The 12,976-nt window shown below is 50.5% G+C and overlaps 2 protein-coding genes across 11 annotated transcripts in view; one reads left to right on the forward strand and one right to left on the reverse strand.

Moving 5' to 3' along the window:
* The window catches only part of ESCO2 (establishment of sister chromatid cohesion N-acetyltransferase 2), a 255,473-nt gene that overhangs the window by 162,890 nt on the left and 79,607 nt on the right, over positions 1-12,976 (reverse strand). The window lies entirely within an intron of this gene.
* Positions 1-12,976, forward strand: part of OTOF (otoferlin) — a 97,940-nt gene that overhangs the window by 996 nt on the left and 83,968 nt on the right. For all 10 annotated transcript variants that reach the window (XM_061461184.1, XM_061461186.1, XM_061461187.1 and 7 more), the window contains exon 2: positions 4,929-4,987. In XM_061461184.1, the coding sequence (XP_061317168.1) occupies positions 4,929-4,987 (59 nt within the window). The remainder of the gene's footprint in view (positions 1-4,928; positions 4,988-12,976) is intronic.

Raw genomic sequence — 12,976 nt, forward strand, 5'->3', positions numbered from 1 at the left:
GAGTCATTGGAAAGGTGCAATTGCCCCCTTACTTCCCTGTCACTGCTTCCCAGGTTTAGCCCAGGGGCAGTTCATAGAATCATAGAATATTTTTACCTGGTAGTTTGCTTCTGTCACTTTCTGTGCACAGAGGCGGTTCAGTCCCACGCTGGGAATGCAGCAGGTATCAGAAGCCTGCAAGTGGGGTTGTCTCTTCCCCTGCTTGTCCTGGGAAACTGCAGAGGTCACAACTGGGACACTTGATGCTGCTGTATTCTGCAAGCTCAGTCCTAGCAGGGAGGCTCCTGGTGACCAGACTCAGCAGGACTGGACCCTGAGGTCATGGCTAGCAAAATCCTACTACTAAAGGGTGGTAGAGGTGGGTTAGGATGTGATCCCATGCAGGGTTGGGTCAGTGAAGGCAGCAGGGAGGTGGGTTAGGTAGGATCCTTCCCTTAAATGGGATGGTGGTCAATAGGGGTTTTGGTGTTGTGCCCTGTTCATGCCACTCAATGTGTGTCCAAAGCTGCAGCAAGCCTTTCCTGCACAGGAACAGCATTTTAACATCTTATGCTAACATTTAGCTCCAGAGCCTGTCTACATTCCTTGTCCCAAAAGGGGAAAAAGTGGGGAGAGCTTTCCTGCGGACAGGGAAGTGCACAGACAGATCCCCTGGGTACCTATTTGACAAGTAGCAGCGTAGTTTTGGGCTGTGGGACAGTCCTGAGCCTGGGGTGCCAGCAAACATGAGATGTGAATCCAGGACAAGACCTTGTTGTGGGTGAAGGGACTGGAATTATCAGTCACACAGTAAGGATACAGAAGGAGTGTGTTGTTTATGGGTAGGTGGTCTTTCTCACACACCATGGGTTTCAACAATTGTAACAGTAGTAAGATAGGAGTTCCCAAATGCATTTGGACTTTTCTTGATGTGCTTGGTAGTGCTTTGAGGATTGCTTCATGCCAGATTGCTGATTGCTTTGGATGAGGCCAAGTCCTGCAGATGCCCGGGCTGGCCCCTGACTCTCACTGGTGGGTCTCAGCACTGGGTTTCAGGTGGCTCCCAACACACGACTCTAAGGATGCACAGCACTGCATCCCATTGCCTTTTGCAAGAAGGCTCCCTGCTTCTGGGGCATTTAGGACATAGCCATGGTGCAATTGTACTTATGGGTGTGTAAGCACACCCCAGAGCCGGGACCAGGGTCTGCTGCTGACCAGGACATGCTGGAGGTGGCCATGAAGTGCCCCAGCACTCCGGGCACTTGGCATGTGGATGGGGCAGAGCTCCTCCAGTCTGTATGGTAGCCATGTCCTGGGCTGCATCACCAGCAGGTTGAGGGAAGAGATTTTCCCCCTCTGCTCCGCACTGGTGAGAACCCCCTCTGCAGTCCTGTGTCCAGCTCTGGGGCCCCAGCATAAGAAGGATGTGGAGCAGTGGGATGGGTTAGGATGTCATGGGACAGGACAGGATTTAGCCAGGCATGTTGGCTTGGACCCCTGTTGCCAGGCCTGGGAGAGCATCCCACTGTCGAAGGTTGGGGTTTGGTGCCAGTCTCCAGGGGGAAGTTTTCTGCCTTTCTCCAGCAACGGTAGAGGGAAGTTTAGACCCCTTTGGTGTGGTGTGAGGTGACCTCCACCAGCCTGGCATCCCTGAGTGCTCTTCACAGCAACCCACAGATTGAGTCCCCAATATCCTGGCTTTACTGGAGTTCCTGAGTGTTGCAGAGAGGGATGCTCTCCACTAGTCAAGCTGGCTCCCCCTCTCACCTCACCTGCCAACAGCACAGGCTAGGGTTCAGGCAGAGCTCCCCAAGTGGGTATGTGTTCATTCAACCGAAAGCATCTGTTATTGCATGTAAAGAAATGAAGGAAAGGGTTTGACTCCAGTGTGACAGGCAGCAGGGTGCATTTCTGTTCTGAAACACTGCTCCACTTCAGCTCAGGTTGGAGATGAATAAATCACAACTTTGATAGAAACATTCCTGAGAACGGGCTGAGGTTGACAGCTGTGTGGGATGGAATAACGCTGCTCCTCTTCTCCCAGGGATTCCCACGCTTTGGGCAGCCTCTGTGAGGCATAGATGCAATATCCTCACTTTGCAAACAAGAGAAACTGAGGCATGAGGAGGAGCTCCCAGATCTGGACCAGGGAGAGGTGCCAGACTCTCCACCTCCTAGTCTGGAAGTGGAGGGAGAGGTGGGATCTGTCCCAGAACGGGTGGCCAAAGTTCACTCCCATCCCTGAGTACCAGGGACTTATTTCCCACCAAAGCATTGGATTTGGCTCACCAAACGCCATGCGGATGCTCATACCTTCAGAGCTTGGGGGCTCCAGATCAGTTGCAGTTGCAGCTCTCCAGCTCTCCACCTCGGTGCTCTCCAAGTGGAACTCAGCCAGGCAGGGGTAACTGGGATATTCTGCACATGCATTCAGGCTGGCTGCAGGAGCAAAGCAGAAAAATGGTGGGTTTTCTTCAGTGCTGCCCATTTTAGAGGTGCCTGCTCCTGTCCCCCAGCAGGGCGTGAGCTTGTGCAGGGTCACTTGCCTGCTGCAGTTTTCACTCTTAGGGCAGCCTAATGCAGTGTATTTGCGAAGGAGGGGACTTGTGCCCTCATGCAATTAGAGCACTTGTCAGCTAATTGATCACAGATGGAGTTATAAAGTGCTTCTTGGTGAGGCTTCCTCTCTGAATCAGTGTGTGTAAATGAGGGAGATCATTCATGGATTGCTCCAGGAGCACTGGTGGGTAATGATAGGGAACATCATAGAACCACAGAATGGTTTGGGTTGGAAGGGACCTTAAAGCTCATTCAGTTCCAACCCCTGCCATGGACACCTTCCACTAGACCAGGTTGCTCCAAGCCCCGTCCAGCCTGGCCTTGAACACTGCCAGGGATGAGGCAGCCACAGCTTCTCTGGGCAACCTGTGCCAGGGCCTCACCACCCTCACAGGGAAGAACTTCTGCCTAAGATCTCATCTCAATCTCCCCTCTGTCAGGTTAAAGCCATTCCCCCTTGTCCTGTCCCTACAGGCCCTTGTCTAAAGCCCCTCTCCAGCTTTCCTGTCATCCCCTTCAGGCACTGGAAGCTGTTCCAATGTCTCTGCGGAGCCTTCTCTTCTCCAGGCTGAACAAGCCCAGCTCTCTCAGCCTGTCTCCATAGCAGAGCTGCTCCAGCCCTCTGATAATGTTTCTGGCCCTGTTCCTCGTGGCTCCATCCTGATGGAGTAATGGTCCCATTCCCCGTTTGGGTCCCCTGCCTTGGGTGAAGAGGGGCTGGGCTGCATTCCACTTGCAACTACCATCCCATCCCATGGAAGGCAAGGAGGGAACCAGCACCAGGTTCCCTTGCACTGGGAGGTGGCCAATGTACACGGGGCAAGAGTGGATGGCTGTCCCATGGCCCATGTGGGTCTCCTCCACCCTTACCCAGAGTCACCTGCATGAGATAAATGCAGTGCTCTGCCTACACTCCTGAGAAACTCATGTATCTGTGGGTGAAGTGACTCATGGCGGGGAACTGGGAGGGTGTTTTGGGATAAACCCTTTTGGGTTTACTTTACCCAGGTTGGCTGCTGCAGGCAGCAGGAAGTCTGACAACATGATAACTCTCTTTGTGTAATAGTTAAATTAGACAGGGATGGGGCATTCCCTGCCAAGAGCCGTGTCATCAGGATATCTCACTTTTTGGTAAGAAAAAGCAGAAGCTGACATGCAGCAGTAAGGGGTACCTGGCATCTGCTCGCCCTAGCCACAGGTTCTCTGTGCAGTGCTGGGCCCAAACCAGACTCGCACACAGAGATGTTTTTAATTACCCAGGAGACAATTTTCTTTGCTGGAAGGGAAAGTCTCAATGTGAATCTGTGATTAAATATTAGCATTTTTTATACATTTTCCTCCTGCTGTGTTATGAAGTGGATATTAACTAGAAATATTGATTCCAGGGGGAGGTGGGTAAGATCCTATTGAGAGCAGGTGAAAGCATGGGGCAACCACGAGCTGGGGCTCCTTGGGGAAACCCGATTATTTCAGTAACTAATGCACATGCTTGGCTGCTCTCCTGGGGCTTCCCCTCCACAGTATCTCCTCCCTGTGTCCCGTCCCTGCTCCCAGCTGACTGGGGGCTTTTGGGACTCCATTGCTCAGGCAGATCTGGGGGTGCAGCGATGGAGGGATGCTGCTGTCAGGGTGGCCATGTGTGGCTACATCCGTGTGGCTGAACTCAAACATGCAGATCCTCTGCTCTGGGCAGGAGCTGTGGTGGTTTTCTTGGTGTGGCCATTCCTAAATCTCATCCCTGAGGCTGGAGCACACTTCTAGGGTGTATAGACCTGCATAGAATCATAGAAGCACAGTATAGTTTGGGTTTGAAGGGACCTTAAATCTCATCCAGTTCCAGCCCCCTGCCATGGGCACGGACACCTTCCACTAGACCAGGTTGCTCCAAGCCCTGTCCAGCCTGGCCTTGAACACTGCCAGGGATGGGGCAGCCACAGCTTCTCTGGGTACCCTGTGCCAGGGCCTCACCACTCTCACAGGAAACAACTACTGCCTAATATATCACCTAAATCTCCCTTCTATCAGTTAAATCCCACCACTCCAAAGCTTGAGAAGCCCCTGTTCAGCCATGTAAAAGCCACTGCAGAAAATGCTGCGATCCCCATCCCCATGCTCTGTTTCATCTGACTGCAAAAGATGGGACAAGACTTGAGCACACCCATTAAGCACATTCCAGAAGAACCTTCTTATGGTTAATGTGGTGTTTAGTGCCACTAATAGCTGGTTTCACCCTCCTGCATGTTCTGTGTCCCTGCTGCCCCCCCTATGCACACCCTTGTGTGCCTATGGTGCTTTCATACCTTCACAAACACCTTTTCCCCATCCCAGGCAATGCCTGCAGACTGTGCTCCCCTGGGACTAACCTGGTTTTCCTTTCCCCTCTCCAGGGCTCTCCTTCTACACCAGAGTGCTTGAAAACTGCGAGGATGAGGCCAGGTTTGATGAGGTAAGAGAAGTTGTGTTTTCCTCCCGGTTTGCCTCCTACAGCTGGTGTGCTTTGCTGTGACTCCCTGTCCAACTGAATATCCTCATTCCCTAAGCTGAAGTGTGTTGGCATCTTCATTGTCTGCTCCAGGGTTTCCCCTGGCAGGTACCAAATGGGTCTCTTGGCTGTGGTCTGGCTGGGGCTGAGGACGCAGGGTGTTCCATGTCATGGGAACAGCCAAACAGCATTTCCTCATTAATTAAAAAAATTCCATGCTCTTCACATGGAAGTTTCAGGAAAAATTACTTGTCTCTATGGGGCAAGCCCTGCTGGGCTCTTGGCTTTCCCTTTCCTTGCCCTAGGGGGAAAAACTCCTCCTTGGCTCAAATCTCTGGTTCCTTAGTGTTTGAACTGCAACCCAAGTTCTCTGTGGTTTGAAAACACAGCCTTTTCTTAAGCAGTTACCAAGAAAATATTCTGAGATGATTGAAATAAAGTCACCCACACAAGCAAGGAATAGAGGTGCTGCTATGAAGTCACATTCAAAATGGAAGTATGCGTTCAAAAGGGAATGGATGTTTCCTCTCATTGCTTTGTGTTTCTTATAGGAGATATCCCATTCCCAGGGGCTGGAGAATACAAGAGGCTGAGGGAATATTAAGATCTTTAAATTGCTTATTGCTTTCTAAAGCATTTTCCATCTTTGGAAGTAAATTTCATCCTGGTTCCAAGCATGGAATGCATTTCAATGGGGGGATTTTTCCTGTGGTGTGCCCAGCTTGCATAGCCAGAAGCACATTCAGCTTCTCCGTGCCCCCCTGCAGCCATGGAATGGGTTAAACCTTGCTCCAGGTTATAAGGGAGAGCTTAATGTCAGGGTCCCCTGAACTGGAAAGGAGTAAGGGGCAGGAGAAGCCCAGGTGAAGGCAGGATAGGATCTGTCTCTGATAGCTCCAGGGTTGCACTGGGTCTGTGAGGCACAGAGAGAAGGTGGCTGGAGGTGTAGCTCCAACCCCACTCCTACAAAGCCGAGGCAGCCAGGGCAAGCTGCTGTTGTTAACAGGATGCACATTTCTATGGATCAGCACACAGCAATTTGTTAGTATAATAACTGATTTGAATAACAACCACGGAGGTGTGCACTGGTGGAGCTGCCTGTGCCTCAGAACTCCCTGTGATTTGAATGAGGACATCCTTCCTTGCTGGGGCTGAAAGGCTGGAGGCTCTGCTTGCAGTCTTATGCTTGGTTGTACACTAGATGCTGGCTGCTCCGAGTGCTTGGTGCTGCACTGTGATCTTGAGCATCCCAGCTGAGCTCTGAGCCCAGGCAGTGTGCAGGAGAGGATGGGCACTGGTGCATGTCAGGATTAGAGAGCTTAAAAGACAGTGGGTATGAGAGTCTTGAGCCACAAATGTGCATATTCTCTTCTAGTGTCTCCATGGCTTGGGACCTCTCTAACATAAATAATCCAAGTGGTTTTTCGTGGTTAAGCCTATTCCTGAATCTTCTCTGTGCCAGCAAGAGTGCTAATTCCCTGAATGACTGCCCCATCAGTCAGGCTTTATCCTTGGGTCCTGCAAGTTCTTCACAACATCTAGCAGATGAGATGTGTGTAACCACTCCAGGAGGCATTCAGTTACCTAAATATGTGCTAAGGTCAGAAACAGTTCCTGCTGTAGTGCCAGTAGCGACTTGAACCCAATTGGCCCAAAACATAATGGCGTACGTGTTCTGATAGCATTTAGTGAGCGATGCAGAAAAAAACACACAGGAAGCAGGCCAGTGAGATCTACAGCACTGCAGTTTGGTGGGGAAAACAAGACTGCATTTCTGGGTTCACCTTTCCAGCTCTACTGAGAGCTTGATGAGAATTCATCCGCGTCTGCAAAATGAGCCCAAGTGGGCCATGCCTCCTACACGGGTGGAAATGGGGCTGCTGCTGCTTGCTCCTCTTCATAAATTGCTGAGAGCTCTGTAACAGCAGTACCGGCAGTGCTGCAGCCCTGTCACACACTGGGAGGCTGAATGCTGGTCCCTGCTTTTGCACAGCTGGAGATACAGGAGTGCTGGAGTAGATGCATCCTCGTTATCATGTAGGACAGAGCACAAGCCACAGCAAGAGATGGCAGAGGTGCAATCCTCTCTCTTTCCTCTTCCTCTCTTAAATCTCTTGCTAACTCTTGCTGCTGAAGGATTCCAGAGAAGAGAAGGCTCCAGGGAGAGCTTAGAGCAGCTTCCACTGCCTAAAAGTCTGACAAGAAAGCTGGAGAGGGGCTTTTGACAAGGACCTGTATAGGGACAGGACAAGGAGGAATGGCTTTAACCTGACAGAGGGGGGATTGAAATGAAATCTGAGGCAGAAGTTCTTCCCTGTGAGGGTGGTGAGGCCCTGGCACAGGTTGCCCAGAGAAGCTGTGGCTGCCCCATCCCTGGCAGTGTTCAAAGCCAGGTTGGACCTCAGGGGCTTGGAGCAACCTGGTCTAGTGGAAGGTGTCCCTGCCTGTGGCAGGGGTTGGAAACTGGGTGAGCTTTGAGGTCCCTTCCATCCCAAACCGTTCTGTGATTCTACAATGCCCTGATGTCGACGACCATGGACAAGAAACTTGATGTGAGCAAGGGAATGTGTTTTGTGCTGCCTGGAGTAATGAGCTGATGAGGCTATCCAGGAAAGGAGATAGTTCCCTTTGAGTGCACACACAAGGCAAGTCATCACACCATTGATGGCAAGACCAGATGATGAATTTTGTTGAGTAAAATGTTATTATTGCATCCCTGTAGCCCTCAAGTACTCCCCAGCTCTTCCCATATGAGGGGCTATTCTGAAAGGGAGGTGATGGATGCCCATGGTCTGTAATGCTTGTGATGAACAACATGGAGCCATCTTCTGTCTGAGCCCTGATGGCTGAGGCAGTATCAAGTGGTCTGCTTGGGGCACTGAAAGTTTGAGACAGCTGAAGATGCCCTCCGGTGGTCCCTCTGCATACATGGTTTTACTCCCTCTTCAGCTTCCTAGTTCTCCTTGAATTTTGCAATGAATTTAATACCAGTGGGGTAAGAGGTGAGGTGGTATTTCACATTACTCTCTAGTTACCTCTGCATCCTCCTAGTGCTCAGGTGGCTCCTTGCACTTATTTATGAAACAGAAGCTTCAGAAATGACCCCATTTTCTGCTGCTTTCCCCTCAAAATGGGGTATGCTGGTGACCTTGTGTCTGGGGGGGTGGTTTGGATGGGGGGGGGGGGGTCTCATCCCCCATGTAGAGGTTGGGAATCTGAGTTGACTGATCTCTCATCTCTCTGAGGGGTGAGGATGATGAGGATGTTTCCTGCCTCATCTCAGAGCTGGGGACAAGCAGAAAGCTCACTTTAGGTTCAGGTAAAGCCAAAGGGGGTTTTGACATCACTAATGAGGACATGAGCTTTCCCTGCCACCGCTTAGCATTCATGAGGACCCACTACCAGGCTGAATTTGGGCTGCCTCAGTGGTTTCCATTTGTTTAGTTTCACTCTATTTCTTTTGCAGTTATTTGTATTCATTGCTTAATGAATTATGCAAAGCCTGTGCTTCTCCAGAGCCCAGGGAAGGTGAGCTAATGGCTATTCCATAGCTGTGTTTTATTTAATTAGGAATAGCTGCATTGTGTCCTGCCTGCACCCCAAAGGGTTTCTTCTTGGAGGGGCTTATCCTGCAGCTCTCCTGCAGGCACCCAGTGCAGGAGGGAGGGAAAGGGAACTCCAGTGATGGCGCTGGGCACAGAGAGCTATGGAGGGGTCCTGTGTGGTCCTCCAGGCCTGCATTCAGTCTCTGCTTAAGGGACCAGGACAAGCTCAGGTGGTGCTGCCAAGAAAGGGGAGACCCAGAGCTGCAGCTGTGACCTGGACATCTGGAAATGGCTATGGTCAATCAGGGGGGATGACAGGCAAGATGAGCACTCAGCCAAGGCTCCCAGGCACTATAGGAGGGGACACATGGCTTAAAAAGGGGAGACATGGCTTAGAAAGAGGTGACATGGCTTTAAAAGGGGAGACTTGGCATGCAAAAATGCCCTTTCCAAACTCCCTTAAAGCTGTTTCACTGGAAGTGTCTGGCTGCTGCATTCTGCCAAGGCATTTCTCTGACTCTATCTTTTTCTTTTTCCCTTCATTAGCAGAACAGATAAAATTGACCCAGCAGATACCGCTTGTTTAGCTTTCACAGGGCTTTTTAAAAGGCTTTTAACAACAAAACCAGTAAGGAGAATAAACGGGCAGCCAGCCGGGGAAGGAAGGAGGGTGATGAAAGTAGGGCATCTTTGGCAGCAGCCTCAGCCCAGAGCAGTGTCGCAATGGTGAATGTGCTCCCGGGCAGGTGCTCCCAGCATTTCCTCATGGGAATGGGGAGAGTGTCCCACAGGCATTCAGGATGCTGCTGACTCCTGTGCTGAGGTCCTTACTATCAACTTGGCTACCTGCAGCGGGGCAGGTTCTGTGAGACCCTGCTTCAAGCTGCACACCTTCCCCCTTCCACCCTCTTCTACAGCTGGCACACAGCTGGACCAGCCCTGATGGGGGCTGCTGGCATAACTACCCTAGCAACAGTTTTCTTTGGGAGCATGATGGGGTAGCACTAGCTGGCTCCTCCAGCCATCCCACTATAACACACACACTTCCCACAACAGTGTAGTTCAGGAGCTTGTTCTTCCCTTCCTTTGCTTCCATCAGGCATTAAATGCCATCTGGTTGCCACTTCTCACCTCTTTATTCTGTGCATCACAGTTGTCTTTTCTCCCAGCCCTGTGTCCACCACACCTTTCACACAAAAATGTGAAGTAAGAGCAGTTTGATGGAATCATAAGATCACAGTGTGCTTTGGGTTGGAAGGGACCTCAAAGCTCATCCAGTTCCAACCCCCTGCCACAGGCAGGGACACCTTCCACTAGACCAGGTTGCTTCAAACCCCATCCAGCCTGGCCTTGAACACTGCCAGGGATGGGGCAGCCATAGCTTCTCTGGGCAACCTGTCAGGGCCTCAGCACCCTCACAGGGAAGAACTTCTGCCTAAGATCTCATCTAAATCTCTCCTTTGTCAGGCACGGGGCTTGGTGCAGGCACTGCAGCCCCTGACACAGAACTGCTCCATGGCATGCTTTGTGCCATGGAGCCCACATTACCCTCACAGTGCTTCTCCTCAGCCCAGGCACTCTGAATTGATGAGAGTAAATCGCCCTTAAGGGCAGTTATAAATTAACCAAGAAAACTCCAGCTCTGAAACATTTGCTCTATTTCCTCATTTATATGAAGGACTGCTCCCGGCAAGGGTGCTGAGGGAAAGAAAACTTGCATGGAAAGAGCCTAGGCAAGTGCTGGGGCATTGCTTTGCCTCTCTGTGTTGCAATGAGAGCTCTGGCTTCAGCCCAAGGACAATTCTCGTGCTGCATTTTCACAGGCAGTGAGGAATGAAATCTAAAAAGCCAAATAAAAGATTTCAGGTAGCACCTTAGCTTGGCTGGAGAAAATACAGCAGGGGCTGGGGAGCTGAAGCTCATAAATTCAAAGCAGAAAAACAGTGCCAGTGTTTATCGCTGAAGAGAAACAGTGGTGGAAGCCACTATCTGAGGGTGTAACTAAATGTTGTTGCTTGAATTCTGGGATGTCTTTTTTTCCCATTTTGTCCCTGTTAAAAATATGTTCTGGCTGAGCTATGAGGCATGTCTGCATTTGATTTAGGAGCCTTCAAGTGAAACAGGAAAATCTGTGCTCTGGGTTCTTGAAGAGGTCAGGCTGGGCGACTGCAATAATCCTTTCCAGGCTTAAAAGATAATAATAATAGCAAATACCTGTCTTAGGAGGGAGAGCAAATCATCCAGTTCCTCTGAGGTTTTTTTCTGCTGAGGCGGCTGTAACTTGGAGAGATAAGCACTTGTGTTTTCATTTCATAGCCAGGCTGCCTTGGCACTGCTAGACCTTCACCCACTAGGTGCTAGAATGGTCTGGGTGTTCCAGGTGCAGCAACCCACCTATCCAGAGCACTCAAACAACAGCCAGAGAAGCTGGCAGCAGCCTTGGAGGGAACAATGCCCAGGAATTCACTAATGCCCAGGACAGCATGTCTGTAAAGTGAAGGGGGAGAAAATAAGTTTGTAAAACTCATGTTTGGGTGCTCCAAGGTGATTTGAGCGGGTTTCCACGCACTGGGATAAAACTAAGAGGAGACTGATAGTGACTGGGAAGACCATGGGATATGGGCTGGGGAACATGGTCCAGAAGTTCACACACAGCCTAGGGTCTGTGTGCCCATTCCTTGTCCTGTTAGTGTTTTCGAGGGTGGATATTGGTCATCTTCCACAACAGAGTGCCCTCCTTTCATCTAAAGCATATAATCAAGGCTGGATAATCTGTAATCTGTCCAGAATGGATAGAAGAGTGTGACCCCCTCCCAAAGGTAATCCATGTCCCTGTTAGAACCTGGGACATGCAGGAGTTTCTCTAGCGATGACAGCCCAGGCAAGGGGTGTTGATTTAGGTAAGTAACCTCTAAGCACCTAAATCAAGGTGAAGGTTTCCCAACCCTGATTTTTAAGCCCCAAACCAAGAGCATCTGCATTCCTGATGCAGATTTGTCTAACCTGACCTGAAAGATTTAAACAAATTCAGAGGATCTGCAGATTAATGCAGAGCTGCCTCCGTTTCCAAAGCCCAGCATCAACAAATCAGGGACTACGCCATGAAAGGATGATTTCTGATAGAGGAAATGCTACCTTGTATTGCATTCCCCAGGATGTTAAGCAAAACTCCAAGTGCTTTACCAAATTGCATGAGTGGCTCCAGACGGGTGGGTCTCTCTGGAACTGGAGGTGTGCAATCACATGTGCAGGCACACGTGCAAGGTGTGCTCTTGGGGTGATAACAGCACATTGCAGAGCACAGCAGATGGGAGGATGCTCCTCCACACTGTGCATCACTTGCTGGCTCTCTGGGGTTTGCCGTAGTAGCAGCGGATGGGCTGTGGTGTGAACGTCCCTGGATGAGCTTCTTAGTGTAGAAAGCTGTCAGCAAAGCTGTTCAGTGGGGATCCTGGGAGCCTTTCTAGGCCACCATGCTTTCAAATGACCTTATTTCATTGAATCACGGAGTCATAGAATGGCTTGGGTTGGAAGGAACCTTAAAGCCCATTCAGTTCCATCCCCTACCATGGGCAGGGACACCTTCCACTAGACCAGGTTGCTCCAAGCCCTGTCCAGCTTGGCCTTGAACACTGCCAGGGATGGGGCAGCCACAGCTTCTCTGGCCAACCTGTGCCAGGGCCTCACCACCCTCACAGGGAACAACTTCTTCCTAATTCCTCATAGTGAAGAATTTCTTCTATTTGCTATTTTGCTTCCTGACAGCCCCCCCTAACTGAGGGGTCATGCCTACATGACAAGCAGAGAATGGTATTTCCAAGAAAGGAAAAAACCCAAAAACAAAACAGGACCTGTTTGTGTATAGGAACAGAGCTTTGCTGGGGCTTCACAAAGTGTTTCCAGATGGTTTTAAACTCCTGCTCCAAGTCAGACGTGTGAGCAGAAAAGAGATGGTGCCTGGACTATGGTTTATTCTGTGGAGATAGTGGAGGGGTATGGGTTTGTCTTGTGCTTTCCAAGGCTCAGGACAGACGGATCAAAGCTCTGTTGAGGTGGTCAGGATGTGTAGACACCACATATCAGGAAGGGTCCAGGCAAAAAGCATATTCCTTACTCTTGTGCTTGTTGTCTCCGTCTGACAAGCAACCAGAAGTCCTGATCCTGGAAGTGCAGCTTACCACAAAGTAAACTATCCCTGCTGAAACAGCAGGTAATAGCTGGGACCAGTTCAACACCCAGAACATTGTGGGAGGTTGATGGGCTGGTACTGTGCTTGTGACATGGTGGACTCTGTCCCCCTCACCAGCGTCAGAAGGTTGTGGTGGAGAGGAGAAGCTGGAGGCAGGAGCACCAGGCTGACAAATCTCCACCTGCATGCATTGCAGAGGCCTGAACAGTGAGGACAGGA

This window comes from Pezoporus flaviventris, unplaced genomic scaffold, assembly GCF_033815535.1.
Source record: "Pezoporus flaviventris isolate CSIRO_AGI_PZ_B2104156 unplaced genomic scaffold, CSIRO_AGI_Pfla_v1 ptg000031l, whole genome shotgun sequence".
Taxonomy (NCBI): Eukaryota; Metazoa; Chordata; class Aves; order Psittaciformes; family Psittacidae; genus Pezoporus; species Pezoporus flaviventris.